At 40.6% G+C, this 24,852-nt stretch overlaps 1 protein-coding gene across 13 annotated transcripts in view; it reads left to right on the top strand.

Annotated features, from left to right (window-relative positions):
• ZNF521 (zinc finger protein 521) overlaps positions 1-24,852 on the top strand; it is a 230,315-nt gene that overhangs the window by 72,018 nt on the left and 133,445 nt on the right. For all 13 annotated transcript variants that reach the window (XM_063167613.1, XM_063167693.1, XM_063167684.1 and 10 more), the window contains one exon: positions 20,814-24,166. In XM_063167613.1, the coding sequence (XP_063023683.1) occupies positions 20,814-24,166 (3,353 nt within the window). The remainder of the gene's footprint in view (positions 1-20,813; positions 24,167-24,852) is intronic.

Here is a 24,852-nt window from a genome sequence, read left to right as displayed (position 1 = left end):
GAGTTGCTGAATAATCATAAATAAAATGCTTAATGATGTGAAATTGAGATAAATTAGTGGTTGATATCAAAGGTCTAAATGTATTTTCTTTACTGCTAAATGACTGTAATAATCCATTTACTTTTTGTATTAACATTAATAACCATAGCAAAACTCTTCCTAAGAGCAAGGTGCAGGAAGTTTGGTGGTCCATTCTGTGCAGCATTCTGAATGGTCGAGAGCAAGATGAACAAAATTGATGCTGTGTGTGATAAGACTTATCTGACTCCTAACCTATAACAATTGGTTCAAGAAAATGTTTGTGCAACTCAGAGGTAGCTATGGGACATTTTAATGACATTTTTATCACATTCTTTATCCTGAATTTTTGCAACTTTCATTTAAAAATATATTTTCTTGCAGTTCCTATTGTAGTATCAGTGTTTCCACTTTGAATATTCAACCTGATTTGGTCTGGGGCTGTTTTGCAGTTGCAAGCTGTATGCTTATTGCATTCAGAGGAAAAAGTAGAGCAAAGAGTAAAAGACATATAATTTAGTGATTTTTTCAATAAATACAGGAAACTGTGTGCAATGAATGCCTACTTTCTATGAACTGGAACCTTAAATCATAAATAAAATGTTAATTTGTAGACATGTGTAGTTGTGAAGCAGATGGAAAAACAGAAATGTGCCGGAAAAAGTAGGTATTTGCAGAAGCTAATGAAGTTAATTGGTCTCATTTGGCTACACTATTTTCCCAAACCCCCCAAAGACTGGGCTTTTTAATTCTTTAATTAAAAATGAGTAAGGTATGCTAATATTATAACCTTTACTTTTTTTCCAGCTTTCTATATACATACATCTTATTAATAGAACCACCCTTAGCAGTTCAGTATTAGCAAGCACATTAGTAATCTGGAAGTTCTAAGGAGGGTGCCAATATTTTGAAACAATAATTAAAAAATTAGCAATCCATATATGCTTTAAAACCTTAATTATTATTTCCTTTTCCTGTTTCTACATGATTACAAAGAAATGATCTGTTTTTCTCCAATTTAGAGAATGTAAATTAAAGTACACAGAACAGTTTTGGCTGTGGAAGATTTTAATTTTAAATAGAAATATTTAAACCAATTTTGATTAACAGGGTTGCAGGCTAAGTCTGCAGCAAGATACTGGGAAATGGCAATGTCAGTGAATTAATACACAACTATATGAGTTGCCCTAAACTCTTTGTTTCTTTCTTGGTGGGAGGGAAATATTGGAAAATATACATTCTCCTTGCTAATGGGCATTGGAGAGAAGCAGCTCAGTCCCTGTCCTGTACGATGGGCTGTGGGGTGCCGTGAGCATCCACCACTGCAGCCCAGGTGCCGCTGGCTGAGGGATCCCCTGGCCCTTCCTTCCATATGAAGTCTTCTGTCTCTGGATGATTGAGTTTGAGCAACTTTGAAACTTATGGTTTCAAAGGATTTGGATAATGTTTCACTGTAGGGTTGGAAATCTCTTTGAATACTGCGCGGCAAAGGGACAAAGACGTAGTTTCAATGCATTTATTAGGCCCTGGCTGTAGAAGGGAGGAACAATAAACCATCTCTTTTTAAAGTTAAGAGATCTTGGAACAGGCCGCTCCAATAAATCCTGGGTTTAAAAAGTGAGGTACATGCTGCAGTGCTGAAGTTGTTTATTCATCTGGAGTGTATTAGGCTCTTGATTAATAAGACATCTGCAATTTTACATAAGAAACAGAGCGGGCAGTTTGGCAGTTGTAAATGGAAATGGGGAGAGAAGAGCCAAACCTATACAAAGCCGTCTACTCCTCATTGCCACTGCTGTTGATAATAATCATCACTACAGTGGTTAAATATATATATTGATAAAATGTTTTAATCTGAAGGGCTCAGCAACCGTTTTTACAAGAACTACACATCTTTAAGAACTAGGAGCTTTTCAGACAGCTCTATAAAATGGAAAGTCATCTTTGTATACCTAATTTGATCTCACAGGTCTCGCACTGACATCTGACAGAAGTAACACATTTGACATCGAATTTGCACTGATACAAGACTGATGTAGACTAATTCTTGATGTTACCTTACATCTCTCCAAAATCTATGAGCAAAATCATTAATAGAAAAGTAGCAAGCCTGTCAGAGACACTTTCATAGGAACAATCTTGCATCTTAAATTTAAGAATGCTTAAAAAAACATCCAACAAGTAAATAGGGCAAAAACTGTGTAAAGCTCTGAAAAATAAACTGTTGCCTAACACATCCAATAAGTGTGATGACTGAGAGCCTCAGTGAAACCCAGTAAGATTTTGAGGGGTTTTTGGTTTTGTTTTTGGGTTTTTCATAATGGTGGCCTTAACTATGCAAGTCTATAATTTGGTAGAGAAAATAGAACTGTGTTCAGCAGAGTTTCAGACAAATTGGTTCTCAGTTAGAAATTGATTGGGAGGGCCAACAAACAAAGCATTAGTATTTATTTCAAGAAGTCACATGCATTGTTAATAATCCATAAAAGGGCAAATTCTGAACAACTGAACACCTCACTCCAAAAAAAATGTTGATAATATGACTCAGATGGTAGATCAGCACTTTTTGCAGTAGAAAATGACAAGGTAGTTCTTGCCAAATAACTCTTGATTAGGAGTACAGGAGTACAGGAAATTTTCAATATTTTGTGTTGAAAACTTGACCAAAACAATCTAATCCTCTTGGCACTGCAAGCCTAGTCAAAGTGTAAGGCAATGGTGAAAAGATGAGAGGAACTAGAGACACATCTGAAAGTTTTCCAGAGTTGGCTATAAAGCAGGACTTCATAAAGTGGAGAGTACACAGGAATCATTCTGATCCTTTTGCAAGCCATCTATCTGCCTTTCATGACTCCATAAATGTTTGTAGCAACTCTTAATAAGGAAATGTAGGATTAGCAAAAAAAATGCATGCTGGTTAGCCTTCAAGGCAGTTACATCTGGAAGTGGGGAGCCATGCTACATAATCCAGCAGCTCTTTACAGACCATGTGCAAGTACTTCTGGTGCCTGTGACAAGGCCATTAAATGCAGCTTAAGGAGTTAAGGTGTAGGAGTTATCTACACCTGAATGCACTGAGACTTGATGTTCTACTATGTAAGGAACCACTGTGCATCTCATTTTAGCTGAACCATGGGAGAGGCAAAATTTGGACATCAGTGTCATCAAAAACGTTGTTTTCACATCTGTACTTCCTTTATCATCCTGCTGGGCCAGCTGAGGGTGGTGCTGCAGTGGTAGCCTGTGAGGTACCTCCAGCCAGGCTAGCAGGGACAGAGCCAGGAGCAGAGGGCTCCCTGGGAGGAGCACACACGTTTGGAGCACAAGCTGTGGCTCAGTTAACCTTTTGGGCTTTTCTGGAAGAGTGGCTTAAGAAATATGAGTTTGTTTATTTTTTACCAGGAATTAGTTAAAGATGTAATGTACATCTTAGGGTCTTTGTGGAGGAAGGAAAAGCTTTCTTTTTGGATATACCTTTATTTATTTTTATGGATGTACAAAATTACATGTACACATTATTTTTATATATATGTTAGCTTTCCATATAGTCACTTCTGAATGCATTTTGTATATCCAAGTTAAAGTATTTGTATTGGTTAAAAAATGATTTAGAGATAATTGTTTTAAAATGAAATCACAGTGTGATTTTGCTGAAAGTACTTGTCTGTGGGAAGTTAAAGAAATCCTACAAAGGCTTTTTTTAATGTAACTTACCGAAGAGCAAGAATTGTCATGGTAGCATATAAATGGGGCAGATGGAAATATCCCCTCGAGGCTATGGGACTTGAGTTAATAAACCTTGAAAAGTTACCATAATTTTCACTTTGTATTTTCCTCATGAACCCAAGTAATATAGCTCATTCGTTTTGAATATTACCACTAGACTCCTAGGCAATAAGTCTGATTTTCTTAAACCCTACTTCTAACCAGATCCAGACCAAAGCTAAAATGCTTGTCCCATTAAAAGTTAATAGCAAAAATTCCATTGGCTTCAGCAGGGCCAGGATTTTATTCTTTGAGACTTTGGATTTTAGTGTATTTGTTAATGTAAGTTAAATTAAACAGCCTAGTGTTCAAAAGGTTGGCCAGTTATTTTTCTGCTAATCCTCCTCTGTATCTGTTGGATGCATTTGCTAATGTTTCCTTGATATAAATATCTTGCTAGAAGTTTCCTCAGTGTGTTCATTACATCATGCCTGCAACACAGAGAATATTAGCTTTTTTGCAATTAAATGCATGGGGAAAGGGATGAATGTAGTTGAGCTTATGAAAATAGTCACTTAGGGTTAAAATCTTCATGCAAAATGAATAGGAGCTCATGATAAAGCTAAGTCAGGGTCACTTATTCTCTTTACCTCCATAAGAGAATTTGAGGTGATACACACTGCCTCTTCAGAGGAATGCAGTTTTTCGTTTGTGAAGAAAGTCAGCAAATTAGAATATTTCAGAGCCAGTAATTTGTATCAAATAGCAACAGAAATCTAGAAGTTTTCGGTGGAAATAAAATGGTCCAATGTGGGGATGATAAACCTGGGCTAAAGTAGCAGACTTAGAGCCATGGAACAAAAGCCAAGTAGTTGTGTAGAAAATTTGGGGAGAATGAAGCCTTTCTTCAGCCATCCCACCCTCTAAGCAGCAGAGAGAATGTTGTACCAGTGCATTCTAAAATCCCCGCTCAAGGCTGAATGAAATGAAGAAAACAGATCCTGCCGTAATAAAAACACATGTAAAATTCCTGGAAATGTTTCCTGTTACAGGCTGCCTGGTTAGTATAGGCTGCCTGCACATTGGTACAAAGTCAGCAATTGTCTGATGTTGTTCATATTTCTTTTTGCCAGGAAGATGAAGATCAGACCGGAAGGTTATCGGTCTCCTTTGCAGTCATGTTAGGATCAGAAGGAATAAAAAAACTAATTGTCTTGATTGCATTTCAGATTGTTTTGATTGGGATTATGCCCATGAGATAAAAAGCCACAAAACAGGCGTTTTTTCCTGCCACAATAAAAGCCAGAGAAGAGCTTTTGCTTTGGAGTTGATACAGAGTAGTCCAAATAATGTCCTGCAAGCCAGATCCAGTCCACAGCATGATTCTTCCCAGCTTACCAATTTTTTGAAGTGACCCTGTGTTGGGACTGTAGCTCGGCAGGAACAGCTGTTACTGGCTCCTCCGGATGGTCAGGATGCTCTTAGTGTACCCTTCACTCCCCAGCTCTTCTCTCCTCAAGCTGCCACTGTGTCCATGTTGTGGGTAAGGGCTCCTGTCCCATGACTACAGACCCTGTCAGGTATCCAAGGAGCTGACCCAAAACTGGCATCTGGCCAAGAGCAATTAAATGATTGGACCAAATGGGTAATACCTTATTCCAAGATGCGTATTTGCCTTTTTTCACAAGGCAGTCTTCCTTCTCTTTTTTTTCCCCTGCCTTAATGTGGGATATGAGTTATCAGGGGAGTTAGAGGTTGCAGTTCCATTAGCTGGCTGGAGACATCGCAATATGTGATATTTTCATTTGGTCTGCTCTGAGCTGTTCTTGCTTACAGGAGGTCTGCAATATATTTGCAGGCACGTAACGTATGCCTCCAGTAGACATGTTTCAGAGGAGTGAAACTGGTGGTAGCACAATGTCCACAAGGCTGTGGAAAATGGGGGGGAAACACTCAGACCATATGCCTTGAGGCTGCCTTCTTAATGGGCTTGAAATAAAGAGGCAGGAAGTGTTCTGGTGTTCTGGGATGCAGAGAGACACATTTTCAGGTTAGTACAAGATACATGTTGGGAGTATTATTGACCAGTGTGGTTCCTTCTCCAGCAAGAAGGGCCCTGGTTCTACGTCCTCGTGATGAATTTCCAGCTTATTTGAACAGTTTGCTTATTTATCTTGGACAAAGACCATACTGCAATCATCTGGGCTAGACTACTGTAATGTGCTCCTAATTGTTTCCCTTGAAATGGATCCGGAGCCTCTTTGGGGTGGCTATATTAAAAAATACAGGGCTGTCCATGTAGCTGTTCAAATGTTAATCCCTGGTTCTTGGGCAGCAGCCGTGCGCTCCGTGTCCCTGTCTGGCAGTTGCTCGCGGTTGGACGTGGCTTTCTCTCCCCGGGCTGAGTCAGACACAGGCCGAAGGCAAGGCTTTCTTGTCCTCCGTTGTGGAGCTCCCTGCCAGAGCCCCTTGCTGGCTGCCTTTAAGGCAAGCTGCAAGCCCTGTTTATTTCAGTTGGCCTATCCATGACTGTTTTATGGGCTCCCTACCTTTGTTTTTGCATCTGCTACCCTTTTGTTTTTCTCTTTCCTCTAACTAGTCAGGAATTGAATCTTTTGGGGCTGGCAGGTCCCTTTTGAAATCTGTGTGTATAGCATATTGTAACATGCTATTAGATTTTGCTTTCTACTTTTACTGTTTTGCATTTGGCTCTTTATGCTACTTGGCTTGCAATTGGTGCTTTAGAAAAGATCAAATAAATATATCATTGTGTCAAGTCTTATTTTGTATGAGGGTTAAATCCAGTATCCAAATATAGAAGAATGTGTTTATGGGGAAACTTAGTACTGAGAGAATTAGAGAGAAAGCTCCAATTAGAAAGCAAGCTGATTCCATGCCATTTGCTATGCCATGTTTTCTTTAAGAGAAAACTTCTACTGTAATTAGCAAGAAAGTGCAGCCTACCGGCCAATGCATTACCTAACACAGAGCCTGCTATTCAGTCTTAGGAATAGTTTGTGCTTTTATATGCTCCTGTGGAGGCTGACGATACTGTGAAGTCCAGTATCAGCAAAACAGGAGTCTAAACACAAGCAGAGTCAGGAAATCTTGTACAATAGATGATAAATAGTGATTTGGTTCATTGGCCACTTCAGGAGGAAGCATGTAAATGTAATCGTGGAACACAATGGTCTGTGCTTCAAGTTTAAGCACTAGAATTAAAGTGTCTGTTTTCCATCCTGGACAAATGATTTAACTGTTACATACGTAGCCCAGCCCATGTACACGATGTTTTTATTTATGTTATGCGGGCTGCCACGGGATCAGCAGAAGTTCAGGTCTTTGTTTTAGAAACTGCATAGGACTCAGCAAAAAGAAGTGTTTTACCTCACATTGAGATAAGTCTGATAACATCAACCAGGGGAATGAAACAAACAACCAGGAGGAAGAGGAAATAGCAGCCAAGTGCTGTACAAAAAGCAAGGGTCTTAGTTCAAATATTGTCATCTGAAAATGGTTTATGGGCACTAAAACAGAGGAGTGAACCCAGGGGTAAGGTCATGCCACTTTGCTGAGCTTTGGGAATCCAGGAAGTTACATATCATCCATCTAAGGAAGTTCCACTTGTAAAATACTATCAAAGCCCAAGTCGTTTAGGGCAGCTTGGTCCTGCAAAACATTACAATTAATAATCACTTGACTAATCCACATTAATCAGTACAGCCTAGTAGCAAAATTATTAATCAGCTTGCTGAACTGAGTAATGTTGCTAAGAAATGAGCCTACTTGGAATTTTAAAATTTTTGAAAGAGTAAGATGACTGGAAAAGATGCAAAATCTCCACAAAATCGACTTTATCTCTCATCTTACTGTTTCCATTCGATCTACCACCGACAAGACCAAAAACTTTGATGCGCTTTGGTACTCAGAAAGTAAAGTATTCCTTCTGTGTATGTGGGAAAACTGAGTCTCCTTCCCAAACACAAACACAGAGAGAAAAATAAAACTAAAGATAAAAAAAAGATGTGTGAGAGGGGAAAGTAAGTATTTGTTTCTTAATTGTGAGGAGGATGGTTGTTAGGCTTTTAAGAATAGAACATGTAAATGAGTACAGAAACAGCATACAACAACACATCCAGAAATTTGAATGTGATCAAAACATGTAAGATACATTGGGAGATATGTAAGAGTCTTTTCAAGAAGCCTCAGGGAATTCAAGAGAATAATCTGGTGTATATAGCACAGCCATCTCACTTGAAGCAAGGAAAAATAAGGCAAAGGGTAGTAAACAAAGTTTGACACGTATATTTCAGCACTGGAAGTAATAAATAATGGTTGTTGGTGGGAGCTGAGTGCTTTGCTGACAAGAACAAGATGGCAATAACTAACTTGTCCCAGATGAAGAACAAAATCTATTTTCTGTAGATGGATGACTGATTAAAAATGTCTGAACATCAACAATTATAAAATGGGGAGAAGGATCTTGGCTGTTAATGCTATTTCAACTACTTCAAAATGTGTATTTTCCTTACATTTCCTTCAAGGAGTCACACAATCCTCTGCTGTCTTCAGACACTTGTGCCTTCTGTGGCACCTTGGGCTGCAAATGTTCTGGACCAGAGGAAATGGAAGCAGTGGTTCTGTTGTGGAAAGGCCACTGCTTTCCAGAGCAGGTTGGTGACACAGGCTATTGAGTCCTTATAGAGAATTGTTTGTCTTCTGGTTTTAGATGGCTTTAATTCCTCCAAATTACTCCTTGAATAATAGGAAAAAGGGCAATTTGAATTTCAGTGACAGATTGGACATAACAGGTTGCAACTATTAGGTCTAATTTTACCATACTGAGAAATAAAATTGCCTAAACATAAACATCGATCACTGATGCAGTAAATTAATTTGTACAGAAAAAGTAGTTTAACTGCAGTGCACATTAAACATAGAAAATTTTCAAAATTACAGCTCTCTGAATTAATTTGTACACTTGTTTACTTGTTAAAAGCAAAGCGTAACTTTTTAATTTTTTTTCTCTCTTTGTGAATTTGAATTGTGAACAGCATGGACAATCACCGACTGCTGTTTTTTTCTTTTTCCCCCATTTCTGATCAGGTTAATAGACACACTAAAGACCTATTTTAAATGTTTCATTCTAGCAAGTAAATTCGGCATTTCAATAGGTTTGAATTATGCTTTGTTAAGAACTGGTGATGTCATATAATTTAAAAATTTACGATTTGGTTCAGCCACGAGTTTACATTCAAATGTGTCCTCAGGCTTATTTAAACTGTTGAAGTCTTCCAAACTGTTTCACAAAACATGTCATCTGTGTCTTCTTCCTTCTACTCCCAAAAAATCTGTACATACTACTTCCCCGCATTTTAATATGGTATCTAGAGACTTAACATAGATGCTAGCCAACTTTTCTTCATTATGGCAGTTGCTATTTTTATTATGATTATTGTTTTACAAAATGGAAAAGAACATGCCCTTCTTGAAACTATGTCTGTAACATTACTGGTCATATGCAGTTGCAAGTGCATATGTAAGCTGGATAAAGGTTGCCTAAGTCACAGTGGAACAGGATCTGCCAATGTGCCTTATTTTGATGGTATCTGGTGTCTACTGTTTTCAAGGACAGTAGTTCGATTCAAACACAATTCTGATAAGTGGCAGGTTTTCATGTCTTTAATGCCCTGACAAGGGCATCACTCTCAAGAGAGGGAGGTGAAACCATTTGGATGAGAATTTCTTCCCCTCTCCTTTGTGCTGACTCACCAAGATAATGGACAATTAATAGTGAACCTCTCTGCAGGGAAAGTCTAGGGTTATCACTAATAAAAAGTGCTCATGAAATGTTTGGACACAAAAGGGGAAGAAAAAATAAACATAAAAATGTATGAAGCAGGACCAACACAAGGTTGGTAGAATTTTTTTTTTCACCTGAAATTATGGTGAATGATTTTTCAGTAGCAGCAGCTTTTAAGCTGGCTCATTTCTTGTGAACTGTGAAAAGAAAGAACAAGAGGAATGTTGCTATTTTTTTAAGGGAGAAAACTGGCTTGTATATTTTTTAGAGACACCAGTTAGTAGGGCTGGCTGCTCTTTGTTACCAATCACATCATGCTGTAAAATTTTCCCTGGTAGGATAAGAAGGAGCGATCTAAATAAATTGCTCTTCACCTTATCTTCTGATCCAAAAGCAGGTTTGCAGGATTCTCTTCAGGTTTACTTTCATCCTCATTGCTTACATTTTGACTATATGTGGGATTAGTTTCCTTTCCTGAAGAGTGCACACTTCCCCTTGCTCGTGGGGAAGGCTCACAAATGGTGAGTCTGTGCAGCCCTCAGTTTTTGCTTCACTGGGCAATCCTGGCAGCTCTCAGGTGCTCCCATAACAGCCTGCTGCCCCCGAGGTCACCTGGAGAAGGAGTTGCTGGAGGTCAGCAGAGCGCTGCTCACATTCTCGAGCCAACAGGCAGGCTGCCCTGGGGATTAGTGCCGTGGCTGTACTTGCGCTCCCGCTCTGGCGAGCGATGGTGCGATTGTGCGCCTCTGTTGTCCAAGTAAACACAGAAAAGATGTACAGTGTTTCCTGGAGTTAGACAAACCAAAGATTAGTCTAAACTGAGAGTGGAACAGGTTAACTGATCTTTCTCTACCCTAAGCTTTCATTTGTCCCTCGAAGCACTGAGCTGTCAATAGAGTGTGCAGACTGATAAGTATAGGTTCTCCTCAGCCTGAAGAGATCTGTCTGATAAGATGGCCTTAAAAAAGAGAGAGAGAGAGGAAAGTACGTTAACTGCTTTGACTGCAAAATACCCCCTGGTAGCCAGAGATAAGACACCTTGAGCTGCTCAGAAGACCTTAGACAGGATGTAAATGAAGCCAATAAAAAAAAAAAAAAAGAATAATTTCAAATCCAGCCACTATTGTGCTCTGCCCTTATTTCCAGCCCTGACAGCAAAAGCCTTAATTTACTGTATTTCACACCAGGCTTCCATTCTACACTGAGGAAGCTACAAAGGGTTGTTTAAGATATGGGCTTTAACAAAGTGGAGATCTCTTTATTTTTGAAGAGGCCTCTATTTCAGACACTTCATAATGCATTTCACCAGGCTTTGGTGAATGGAAATTATACAGAAGAGAAGGAAAATTCTGCCTTTTACAAAGAATTACACCTTCTCATTTTTATAATTTAATCACTCAAATAAATCTGTATTAACATGAAAGGACTGAGTGAAGCATATGCATACTTCAAATGCAACTTTTACCATGCAAAATTCCACATAGAGGGACTGATATTCTGCAAGATAAGCAGACAGTAGGTGTGACAGTTTACACATGACATCTTCATAACACAATTTGGTCTTCTGAGCACTGTGGACTGGGAAATTTGTTAGGTTTCCATTACAGGCTAGACCACCTGGATATTATTGGAAGCCATGCACACCTGCCCACCTGTGCCTGTCCCATGGCACAGACATCCACATGTTTTCCCATTTAAGCAAACCTGGGGAAAATGAGAGGAAGAAAGAACAGTCTTGCACAGCATTTTGGCTGCACCAAAAAGGTTCCCAAAACACGTTGTCCCCAGTGCAACTATGCTGCATTAGAGTCGGTGTAAGCATTTGTCTGCCATCTTGTTAATAAAAGCAAGGTTACCTTTGCCCCAGGACATCTTTTTTAACAGCTGTGCAGCACATCTGCACTAACAGTCAGATCTAAAACAAGAGACCCTAAAATGGGATATTGATGGACTATAAGCTAAATAGAATTGGTTATCCTATGCTTACCTTCCTGGATTTAGCCCACTTTCGTAGGCACCTCTTCTTTTCATTAAAATTTCTCGGGTTACAGTAGTTTGGTAGTTTGTGCAAACCATCCTAGTGTGAGCATCTGGACACCTGCTGCCTTGGATCAGCCTGCTGCATGGAGAGTGTCATATCTTAGTATACCCAGTCAAAGTTCTGGGCACTTTCAGCAAAAAATGCTGTGTTCCTGTCTTCCCTACCTAGGGACCAAGTAGGTAAAGTATTACATGGCATGAGGCCTTGATTCAGTTCTCTGAATATCCTGAGGGGATTCAAAGTCACATTTCCTGCCTCTGAGCAGAGGGTCTTAAGTTGTCCCAAGGTCCCTTCTCCTGGAAGCTGGGCTGAAGGAAAGAGTATCCTATTCATAGAACTGAAAGGAGCACATTTGAGAAAGAACTTGTCGCTCTGTGGAGAAGTATGCTCATTTAGTCCAGGGGCTCTTGCCGTCTGGAACTCATGCTTAAGTTTGTTTTTATCCAGTGCCTCTTTAATGTCTAAAGAGCCCAGTACTCCCCTTTCCCAGCTGAGTGCCCAAGCTGTGAGGCTGCAGACCTTTTCCTGGTTCCCCCCCAGGGCCCCATGAATCCTGCCTTCTTTGCTTCTTGGGCTCCTGGAGACACCTAGGTCCCTTGGCAGATCTAGGTCCAGGAGTTTCACCTGTGTAAATAAGACCTCCACCACATTTCTGTCATTCTAAGAAATAAGCAGTTCTGTGTTTATTTACTGTATTTAATTCTAGCACACTGTAAAATAACACTGATGTGTTTTTGAAAGCGTTAACTGCCTACACTGCTTTCGCTTGATCTTAATTTTCTTTTACTTTCCATTTCCTTGAAAAGATTTTTAGATATCTTTGCCTGGGCTTCTTTCAGATGCAATTATTGACTCCCTCCTTTCTCTCTACCCTGTATTTCTTGCTTTTGCTTCTCCACACGCTGCCTTCCTTCCTTTCTCTGTCCTAGTTTAGCCCCCTCCTAAGTGTCTTGTTGTTGCTGTTCTGATCTAAAGGCAATGAGGCAAAGAATTGGGGTGGTTGAAATGCAGGCACAAGTGGGACAGACAGGCATAAGTGATAAAAAATGGGGGACTTTCATGATTAAACTCTAGATTAACTGAAAGAAGGGAGATACTCAAATCAGGACCCAAGATGATGCTTGTCATCTCAGGAGATTATGCTTGCAAATCCCACCCAGAGGCTCCATCTTTTGTCTGAGCCTCCAGCTAGGGACTTTTTTGACAGCCTGCCCTTCTCCCTGCAGGGTCCTGCAGCTGTGTGGGAATGGGGACTTAAAGGGCAGCTGTGAAGCGGAGTCTCCTTCAGCTCTTTGGGCCTGATCTTCTGGACCATTTGATTTTGGGAAGGAAAGAGAAATAATGGCATTTCTCTGACTTAAGGCACACTCCTTATGTTGTGACCCAGGAAAGAAAGAAACTGTCAGCTCGTTTTAATACTTATTTATTTTGAAAGTTTGCCTGGGACTGCATTACAGGGACTGCTGTCTCTGAGGCTTTCAAAAGGAGCTGCAGCGTGGGGGAAAATTGGAGGGAGAGGGCTTTTCGTCCTATTCATGTTGTTGCCTGGGGGAGAGCACAACCCAGTGAAAACAGAAGGCAGAGGGAAATACTGGGGTCCGGTGAAGAACCCTGAACTGTTATCCCTTAGTCATTTGCTGTTCTTAATAAGCAGTACAAATACTGTTATCAGCACAACAAATTATAATAATTATTCTCTAGCAAAAACCCAATTGACTGAATCACTACTTTTAGTACATGAGGTTGTTAATATACAGGTTCTTAGGAGATCATTATTATGTGCAAGTTTGCTGGAGTATCTGAATGGGCTTTTGCTCTGCCATTACCTTGATTTTAAATGCAATTATTCTCAGGGTGTTTTTTTTCTGATCCTAGTTTCAGATGGAACAAGCCTGGTGGTCTCTGACTCATACTGTACAAACAAACAAAAACAAAGACTAAAAGAAACAGCAACTTAACAGGGGAAGAAATACAGTGTAAATGTGTTTGTCACATTTAAGCAGTGGACAAATGAGCTAATTTGAATCGCTTAGTGCTTGTACAGTCACAACTAAACAACCCCTGTAAATTAATTGTGTGACATGAGATTCCCAATTATGTAAAGCAGTATAATAAGCTGTGAGGATGGTGACTGTCATTAGTTATATGTACAGGAGTGTGGAAAATTACTTATGCTTTCTCTTTGCCTATAGAGGCACAAAATGTCAGTTTCCTCAAACAAGCAGAAGGGTAGCCCTGTTTTCTTCTAGTTGCAAATTGAGTTTTGTGTGTGATTTGAAAGGTGGAGCAGAATATGAACTGCTTACATTTTCTTTAATTTGGCTGCAGAAGATGGAATTCATTGGGCTCCGTCTGTTCAAATGAACTTTAAGCAACAATCAAGGAAAACATTTATGCTCCTCTTTACATATGTAATGGTAATATGTCTTCTGAAGAAGACATAATGGAGCTGGAGCCTTAGGTTACCTTAGGAGAGCAATACAGGAATGTTAACTACTTATGTAGGCATTAAAGGCATTTTATAAAAGCAAGCAGGTTTTTCCTGTGAGGTATTAAAGTGACTTATTTGTTGTTTCTAGGAGCTGCCTTTCCTCTGGTTATGAAATTTAAAATGGGGAAACCTCCCTACCAGCTGTCTCAGTTCTTTTGGTCAGGAACCCCTGTATGTTTCTCCCCCAGTAATCTAACTGTTAATGCATTTAATTGGTGCTCCCAAAGCAGTTTTGAAATATTGATAGATTTTAAAAAACATCTGTAAATTATAAATAATTTTTAAAGTTCACATTTCTCTTCTGAATGCCCATTACAGAGTATTAGTTTTCAAGCCATTTAATAAGTTATGAGACAAATGAGTGAGTTTAATGTGGGGTCACTGATGTGAAAAAAATGTGATGATTATATTAAAGTTTCAGCTTTTCCAAAGCTGTGTACATTTCTATTGAAAGTAAACAGAGAATGTTATGTAATAATGTATATTTTATTTAAAATGAATTAAAGACTAGTCCTACCTTCTACTTTTATTAAAAACTTCAAAACTATAGCTTCTTTCAGTGACATGTATGTTAGGCCATCACTGAAGCCATGTTAATCCTTAAACACTGTCCTTTGATCTTCTAGTTATTTAGATCTATTCAGCACAGAGCACAATATTGTTTTATTTCAGCAATATCTAACCTCGTCATTTGCTATTTATTCACACCTGCATATTCCCCTAAGATTCCTTATCTCATTTTCAAGGTAGCCCTGCAGACAATTAGTGGTGGTAATAATATAAAATGTGGCCAGCACTAAAACCTGAAATGGCCATTACAACTAAACTATATGATATATAATAACCACTCCACTCAATTACCTGCACAAAAATGCAAGGATTTAAAACTGTGGAGCCTTATCATACATCCAGTTAACTGACCTACCTACCTGTTATTTAGTCCTTCCTTTCTTACAAATCATGTTCTACTTTGTGGCATGCTGTCTGGTAAATTAGCAGTGCTGTACATTTGCATGAGTTTTCCATCCTTTTCAATACCTGTGTATAAGCACATATAAGTCTCTGCACTGGCATGTGAACAGGTCTTTGACTGGTGGTAGGACAACAAATAATAGCTACATAACAACCCAATGCATAAATGCATACATGTGCATTCACAATCCATGTGCCTGTGGCAGTATGGAGTACACAGGTTTATGTGCTGCTGCCTGGTGTACTTGATTTTTCATTTTAAGTATCTATTATCTTCCTATGTAACTCATTATTTTTTACCTGTTAAAGAAACCTTGCTGTTTAGTACTTTGGGTAGGTTCCTGGGGGATAGTTGTGTCACCAGTCTCACCAGTCTGTCATTATTGTTATGGGAGAAAAGTAGTGAGACCATATCAGCAGGAACCGGAGCTGGGGGTGTCTGTCCATCTCAACTGCTGGGCTTTCTCCTTGGTCAAATCCAGCAGTCTAAGCATTTTGCCAGCTCTGTGTTTCAGGGGAGAAAGAATTATTTTTGCAGGAGTGGCTTAGACTGGGGAGATGCGGGTTCTGTTTCCTCTTTCACAAAGATTACATTTGTAACCTGAGGCAAAGCATTCCAGCTTGTCTGTGCCCGTTACTTGAGCAGCAAAATGGGGAAAATGGAAAACTGCTGCTTACAGGATATTGAAAAAATTAATTTGTTCATATGTGTAAACTCTGTTCTGTCAGAGGGCCCCTATGTATTATGGCACATAAAGGTTAGCTGACATTTGCTTTAGGAATGTGGCCATTTGTCTAGTGGCAGCAAAAACATGTTTAAATCATACAGAAAAATAAGCCATGATAAAGCAAGTGCCCTGAAGTCTACTCCAGCAAAAGTATGTGTGTGTCATAGACCTTCCTGGTGACTAAGTAACATCTTTCTGAAGCAGTCCTGTTAATTCAGCCAGCAGCACTAGGGACAGGATCACTTTTAAGACCTCATGTCTCCGGGGTTGGCACATGAGTGGCTGGCTGCTAACTCCACAGAGGTGCTTTTGTGCTCTTGTGCTTCCCCCTTCCTCCCCCCCTTGCATGGGATAACTCCTCCTGGTATTGCTTCACTTTTCTGTTGGTGAGCACTTTGCTCATCAATACTACTGAACAGGTGTTACTCTGCTGCTAACTGAGTTTCCAGCTGTCCTCCTCCAACACAGACCAGGCAAAATTTGTTGTTTTGTCCTATTAGACAGGCTAGAGAATTATCAAGCCCGAGATGGAGGTCTTCCTTGCAGGATACGATAGTTTTGTTGCCAGAAGATGGTCAGGAAGGCCTGGCTGGCTAACAAAGACAGTCCTTCAGCTGCTGGGTGTAGTTCCAGTTTTGCATCCCCTTTGGCAGCAGCACAGAGACTGCTGCAGTGTGGCCAGCCAGCAGAATTAGGAAATAAGGACCTCTTTTATTTACTCAGGCTGCTGAATCATGGGCATTCCTGTCTGCTTGGAGAAAAGTCAGGCAGCTCTACTTTCCACTGGAAGTCTCAGGAGTGCTTGGTACTTTCATCTCAGAGTGTTCACACACTTGTTTTAATGTGCTTTATGGAAATGGTGAAACTCAGCAAGTACAGTTGGTGTAGAAAAACATCTGCACTAACTATTCACACACATTTGCATCTTTAAATAGACTTTTAGGCCTTGTAGCTGATTTTCAGTGAAGTTTTTTGGTTGTGAGTGCTAAAGCTTTCTTAGAGTCAGCGAGTGTGAAGTGACTGGTTCCAAAAATTAAAAATTTACATGGACATGTTAAGTGCATCACACTGAAACTCAGAATACTTGCCATAACACAAAAAAGGCATTTACAGTAAGTAGCACTTAGTGAGTGCTGAAGGAAAAAAAAAGGTCGATACAGAAAATATATTTTAAAACTCCATAAACACTCTGTCAAGTACCTGGAGCCCCATTCTGCCCTCAGATAGATGTGTACCACTCCTGGGAACTTGTATGTGTGCATCTGAATTTGGTCCAGAGTATTTTAAAACAGCTTGTTATAACACTAAAGATCAGATTTGTAATGTTGACATATAGCTCAGTATGTAGGTGTCTGCAGATTTATATACAGGCAGCTATGTGCAGCAAACTGCATTTTCTATGAGAGTGATGGGTGAAAAGGGGTTTGAAGCCCTTTACCCTGACAGCAGGTCAAACTTTATCCCCAGTGCAGAGCTGGCTCTGTAGTGAGATCTGGAAAGCTGGAGTGGAGTCTGCATCCCAAGCATCTGGCTCTCTGAGGAGACCTTAAGTTCAGCTCTTCCATCACAGTTTTGAGGGCCAAGGCTTGCTCACCTTGTGTGTGTGTGTGCACGTGGAGTAGCCTCAGTGTAGAGCAGCAAGTCACACTTTGCTGCCATTCTGAGGGAGATGCTCTTAGTGGTTGCACCTTAACTTTATGGGGCAGCATCCTTGTGGGCAACGGTGGGGAATGGCAGGACAGGCATTACCACCTGTAAGTAATGGTCCTCAAGTCCTGCTGTAGCAGTAATTACCCTTAGTCCTGTAGTTACCCTGGTTGCTGTCCCCAGATCCATTCCTACCCAGCCCCTGAGCTCAAGTGGCACATTAGTCCATTGCACACAATATTCCCAGGGTTCAGGTTGGAGTCTGCACAGCAAAAGTCACCTCAGTGAAACGTTTTCCTCGTTGCAGAGGGACAGTTTCAAAAGCCTTTCTGTGAGTCACAGAAGGCTGATGGGCTTGGCCTTTGGAGCCCTTTGTGTGAGGGCAGCCCAGGGTTCCTCCTTCCAGAGCATGTGGCCAGCCACCAGTACCCCTTCCACACAGGCTGTCCCCTGCCATGCCAGGGGGTGGGGAGTCGGAAAAGCGTGTTGGTGACATTGTTAGGCTTGTACTCAGGAAAATCCTGTTGTCCTCCGCCTTGGGAATTCCCCCTGCCTTGCTTGTTCTTCTGTAGCTCTGAGAGATTGAAAGATTTTCACTTCTCAGTTAAAAGGACAAATCTGACTTGCAAGTGGCTTGCTCTTCTCCCTTTTGCACAAAGGGAATTGCTCTGTAGAATTAGTACGGGCTCTGATTAAAAAACACAACGGCAAAGCGGCACACATTTCCATTTGCCGGCTGGAATGCAAGAACTGTCTCTGTGCTGTGGTCACATTCTTCCCCCTCAGCTTTCCTTACCCTTGCAAAAAGGCTGAGGAGAATCCCAGGCAAACAAGAAGAATTGGGTGGGGGAAAGGGGCTGCCATTGGTCACATTCCACGCTTGATCCTGACCCTGCTGCCAGCCCGACAGCCTGCTGGGATCCAGGAGCCGGGGGGAATGGTTGTATAACAGGTAAAACCGGGCAGGCAGTGGCCACAAGAAGGAAGTGATTTACTGCTATGTCAGTGATGGTACACTATTTATAACACTTACTATATAGTCCTCTAAACATTTATACAATAATATATCATTTCTCCATAGGATATTCATTTTAATACAAAATTTGGTTACGAAATATATTGCCTAGGCAGTCACAGACTATTTTTCTTCACTCGGTTGCTTGACATAAATTCCTGTTTATCTGCCATCAGTGGGTGTATGTCAGAAATAGATTGGATTTTTGAAGAACAAAAGGTTTTCCCATCTAAAAGACCTAGCTGGAAAGATGCATTTAATATAAAATTTAGAACTAGAGAAAACGTTAGCATATTTTTCTGTAAATGCTTGTTCCACTGGTTTGATAATTTCCAGTTTTAGAGTCAAATCCAGCAATTTGAAAGGGCAGTACACAGATTTACATTAAAAGTCTCCTGTGAATATTGCAGTCATTAATGTACCATCTTAAAAACTCACCTGACTGGTTTTATTTAGTATGTGTGACAATGAGGAACTTTGCACATTGGGAAGCATTTTAGCAGATGACACTAATTTTGCTGGAAGGGAGGATTTTTATGTTTCCTTCTTTTTGCTAAACAAACAGCATTGTTTTTGATTCAAAAACATGGCACTCAGGCCAGGGGTTGATTATGTTATTTGAATACATACCAGTAGTGCAGATTTGTATGTAGGTAATTACAGATGTATAGCGTGTGTATGTGCAAAAGGTGTGTTTAATTTGTGAAACCCTCTTCTCCAAGATGTAAACAAGAGGATAAAAATCCATGCAGTTTCCAAGCTATCCTGAAAAGCATTGTGTCAATGGGCAGGCATCCAGCAATGGTGTTTGGTTGTTTTCTCAGAGTTAGATGGTTGCCATCTGGGATTGATAGTGAGATGGCGTTGTCATCAGTTTCTAGATGCAGGAAAGGAACGAATCCTCATCTGTTTCCTGTGGATAAGCAAGAAGTTGATAATCTAGTAAAATCTCTTTACCTTAAAGTAAGCAGGCTTGGAATTTGTTTATACAATATAGGCTGGTTCTAACTTTTGTGGTATTGTAGTAAATTTCTTGAGAGAAGGATGAAGATGTTAGGAAACTTTCTACTTTGCAAGAATACCTTTAGAAAGATATTTTTCCAGGGTTTATTGTATCTTTTTTTCTGTAGTGTTACTGTAGTCAGTTTTACTTTTAAAAGGAAAAAATCCTCAAGCATTGCCCCTGGAAAGGAATGGAAGAATTATTTGATGTAGAGTGATCTTTCAAACATGCTTTTAATATTTTTTAAAAAGTTTTAGGTTAATACGAGTATGATCATTGAAGTATAGTTATCTACATTTAAAAGGAAAGATGCAAAAATTGTACAGCATATCTCTTGAAAAAAATATTTACAACTTTCCCTGTTTAGAGATGAGGTAATAGCATAGATAACTAGTCCGTTTATTATCTGGCCAGCATTTCTGCTTTGTCTTTTCCTGGTAACTCATAAATCTTTCAGCTTTTACCATAAATGTTTATCATTTTTCCTGTTTCCAGTTTTTTACAAGTTGCTTTGTCTGTGATCACCTTACAGTACAGGTTCTGCTGTACTGAGGAAGTTCAGCTGGCTGAGGCCTTTGCAAAAAAGGAAGAAATGGTGGGCAACCTCTTGAACTTAAAAAAAAAAATGCTGTTCATGGCTGACCCTTATGACACTTTCCCATTTTTCTTGATCCTGGTTGTTGATTTGTTGGATTGTTTTGAACATTTAATGATCCAGCTGCTGGCTTTTAGTAACTGAATTGTATCATTATTGGAGAAATCTGCTTGCATTTTATTAGAGAAAACATCATTGTTTGTATTGTTGTCCTGTTCCTCCCTTGTAATTTTTCCTATTATTGTTTAGAATAACACCCAAGTCTGTCTCAGAAATAGACTTTAAAAGATTCCTGTGTTCAGAATCAAAGGAAAAAAATACCACAAACCTGTGGCAAAGCAGTGCAAATCTTTTCAGTAAATATTGGGCATGTGGGTTGACTGTGTTCATTTTAAAGCATTCCTGTAATATTTTCTCCTTTCCTTTGACTCTTCAGATGCTCAATAATATGCAAATAATTTTACAATGGATACAAAAGTAACATTAAATATATTAAAATCTGCATTTTAATAAAATTGTCAATGTATAATACATATCCTGCAACTGAGAAAGAATGATAAAAAAGCAATAAAAAGTTAATATAGGCACAGAACTATTTAATAACTTCTAATGTTTTACAGTATGATAAAAATAAATGTGGTCTTGAAACTGTTGATATCAGTGTAAGAAATGTTCTAGTCTGAGTTTAGTGTTTTAGCTATTTAGGAGTAGCAGCCCTGCATTATTCGTATGCATTTCCTAGCTCCTTTTTACTCTTGTGATTAAGCTTGTGGGCATGTTTCTTTCTCATTTCAGACGGAGTGGATGTTGAGGATGACCCCTCTTGCTCCTGGCCAGCATCATCGCCTTCTAGCAAGGATCAGACTTCCCCGAGCCATGGAGAAGGCTGTGATTTTGGAGAAGAGGAAGGAGGCCCAGGTTTGCCCTATCCGTGCCAGTTCTGTGACAAGTCGTTCAGCCGCCTCAGCTACTTAAAGCACCACGAGCAGAGTCACAGTGACAAGCTCCCTTTCAAATGCACGTATTGCAGCCGCCTCTTCAAACACAAACGGAGCAGGGACCGCCACATAAAGCTTCACACGGGAGACAAGAAGTATCACTGCAGTGAGTGCGATGCGGCATTCTCAAGGAGCGATCATCTTAAAATTCACTTAAAGACTCATACGTCCAACAAGCCATATAAGTGTGCCATTTGTAGACGTGGGTTCCTGTCATCTAGTTCACTACATGGACACATGCAGGTTCATGAGAGGAACAAAGATGGCTCCCAGTCCGCTTCCCGGATGGAGGACTGGAAAATGAAGGACACTCAGAAATGCAGTCAGTGCGAAGAAGGCTTTGATTTTCCTGAAGATCTTCAGAAGCACATTGCAGAATGTCACCCTGAGTGTTCCCCTAATGAAGACCGATCTGCTCTTCAGTGTGTTTACTGTCATGAACTCTTTGTAGAGGAGACGTCCCTAGTAAATCACATGGAGCAGGCTCATAATGGTGAGAAGAAGAATTCATGCAGCATTTGCTCTGAGAACTTTCACACTGTGGAGGAGCTGTACAGCCACATGGACAGTCACCAGCAGCCAGAGTCGTGCAACCACAGCAACAGCCCGTCTTTGGTAACTGTGGGGTACACATCAGTCTCTAGCACTACCCCAGATTCAAATCTCTCGGTGGATAGCTCAACAATGGTGGAAACGGCTCCTCCTATACCAAAAGGTCGTGGAAGGAAGCGGGCAGCTCAGCAAGTGCCAGATATCACTGGTCCTTCAAGTAAGCAGGCAAAAGTTACTTATAGCTGCATTTATTGCAACAAACAGTTGTTTTCCAGCCTTGCAGTTTTGCAGATACACCTGAAAACTATGCATTTAGATAAACCTGAACAAGCCCATATCTGTCAGTATTGTTTGGAGGTATTGCCATCTCTCTACAATCTGAATGAACATCTTAAGCAAGTCCATGAAGCTCCAGACCCAGCACTGATTGTTTCTACCATGCCAGCCATGGTCTACCAGTGCAACTTCTGCTCTGAAGTGTTCAATGACCTCAACACCCTTCAGGAACACATCCGATGTTCTCATGGATTTGCCAACCCTGCTGCTAAGGACAGTAATGCATTCTTTTGTCCCCATTGCTACATGGGATTTCTTACAGATTCTTCCCTGGAAGAGCATATTAGACAAGTCCATTGTGATCTTAGCAGTTCCCGTTTTGGTTCTCCTGTGCTCGGAACCCCAAAAGATCCAGTGGTGGAAGTGTATTCTTGTTCTTACTGTACCAATTCTCCAATATTTAATAGTGTTCTTAAACTGAACAAGCATATCAAGGAGAACCATAAGAACATTCCTTTGGCCCTGAATTACATCCACAATGGGAAAAAGTCCAGAGCCATGAGCCCATTATCTCCTGTAGCTATTGAGCAGACCTCTTTAAAGATGATGCAGGCAGTTGGAGGTGCTCCTCCTCGTCCTGCTGGGGAATATATTTGTAATCAGTGTGGTGCTAAGTATACTTCCTTGGATGGTTTTCAGACTCATTTGAAAACACACCTTGACACTGTCCTGCCAAAACTGACCTGCCCTCAGTGCAACAAGGAATTTCCAAATCAGGAGTCACTGCTGAAGCATGTTACCATTCATTTCATGATCACCTCAACCTACTACATCTGTGAAAGCTGTGACAAGCAGTTTACTTCTGTGGATGACTTGCAGAAACACCTACTAGACATGCATACATTCGTGTTCTTCCGCTGCACCTTGTGCCAAGAGGTTTTTGACTCCAAAGTCTCCATTCAGCTGCACTTGGCTGTGAAGCACAGCAATGAGAAGAAGGTATACAGATGTACATCTTGCAACTGGGATTTCCGCAACGAGACTGACCTACAGCTTCATGTGAAGCACAACCACCTGGAGAACCAAGGCAAAGTACACAAGTGCATCTTCTGTGGTGAATCCTTTGGTACAGAGGTGGAGCTGCAGTGTCACATCACTACGCACAGCAAGAAGTACAACTGCAAGTTCTGCAGCAAAGCTTTCCATGCAATCATCTTGCTGGAAAAGCACTTGAGGGAAAAACATTGTGTTTTTGAAACGAAAACTCCAAACTGTGGAACAAATGGGGCATCTGAGCAAGTTCAGAAAGAGGAAGTGGAACTCCAGACCTTGTTGACAAATAGCCAGGAGTCCCATAACAGCCACGATGGCAGTGAAGAAGATGTGGACACATCTGAGCCTATGTATGGCTGTGACATTTGTGGTGCAGCTTACACCATGGAGACTCTCCTGCAGAATCACCAGCTGCGAGACCACAACATTCGGCCTGGAGAAAGCGCCATAGTGAAGAAAAAGGCTGAGCTCATTAAAGGGAATTACAAGTGTAATGTGTGTTCTCGAACATTCTTCTCTGAAAATGGGCTTCGAGAGCACATGCAGACACACTTGGGACCAGTGAAACACTATATGTGCCCAATCTGTGGCGAGCGGTTTCCGTCTCTTCTGACTCTTACTGAACATAAGGTCACACATAGTAAGAGCCTGGACACTGGAAACTGCAGGATTTGCAAGATGCCCCTCCAGAGCGAGGAGGAATTTTTAGAGCATTGCCAAATGCACCCTGACCTGAGGAACTCCTTGACGGGGTTCCGCTGTGTGGTGTGCATGCAGACAGTGACCTCCACGCTGGAACTGAAAATCCATGGCACGTTCCATATGCAGAAAACTGGAAATGGTTCTGCTGTGCAGTCCACGGGACGTGCACAGCATCTCCAGAAACTGTACAAGTGTGCGTCTTGCCTGAAGGAATTCCGTTCGAAACAGGATTTAGTGAAACTTGACATCAACGGTCTGCCATATGGTCTGTGTGCTAGCTGTGTTAATCTCAGTAAAAGTGGTAGTCCGAGTGTCAACATCCCTTCAAGCAGTAACAGACAAGGCATGGGCCAAAATGAGAACTTGAGTTCCATTGAGAACAAAAGCAAGGCAGGGGGACTGAAGACTCGCTGTTCTAGTTGCAATGTAAAGTTTGAATCAGAAACTGAACTCCAAAACCATATTCAGTCAATCCACAGAGAGCTTGTTCCAGACAGCAACAGTACACAGCTGAAAACGCCTCAAGTATCTCCAATGCCTAGAATCAGCCCCTCCCAAACTGAAGAGGTAACCCTTTTTTCTTTGCTCTTGACACCTTCCATCCTTTTGGAAAAAATCTCCCTTTTTTCAAGCTGTCTTGTCACTTGTCATGAAATGCTTAGGCTGATCCATGTTACATTTCCATCCACAGCCATTAGCTAGTAATTACCTGCTGCTTGATATGCCTTACATCTTGGATTGAATTTTGTGGAATAGGACTTATTCCAGTCTCCCTAGGATATTGTCTTCTGTATCACTGAGGAGACCTATCTTCATGCCAGCACAACTGAGATCTGGAATCTTATTCTAACTCCCATATGCATTGGAATCCCCAGCTAGGAGTTGTGCTTACGGCAGAGAGCATTAATGACAGAGGAGTAGACACAGTGAGCCAAAATGCTGGCATAAGGGGTTGTTTTTTTAGAAAATATTTGTGAGCAACAAATTGAGGGTATTTTTGTTAATTGTGCTGTAGACTTTCATTTCTCCCTCTTCTAGCATATTTTGATTAAGTAGAAGTGCAACTCTAGCCTAAGGTAAATTGAGAAATCAGTCCTTTGGATGCAATTTCTTTGGTTTTTCCTTTCCATTCCTGATGAAGAACATTTTGAAGTCACTGAAACACCTAGTGCTTAATGACTGAAATTCTGTCATGCAGCATAACTTAGAAAGTACATATCAAACTCTTGAAAGATGTAATCTGCTTCCTCAGT

The sequence above is a fragment of the Melospiza melodia genome, chromosome 1, assembly GCF_035770615.1.
Source record: "Melospiza melodia melodia isolate bMelMel2 chromosome 1, bMelMel2.pri, whole genome shotgun sequence".
Lineage (NCBI taxonomy): Eukaryota > Metazoa > Chordata > Aves > Passeriformes > Passerellidae > Melospiza > Melospiza melodia.
The sequence above is the reverse complement of the archived record's forward strand: the minus strand, read 5'-3'. Positions and strand labels throughout refer to the sequence as shown.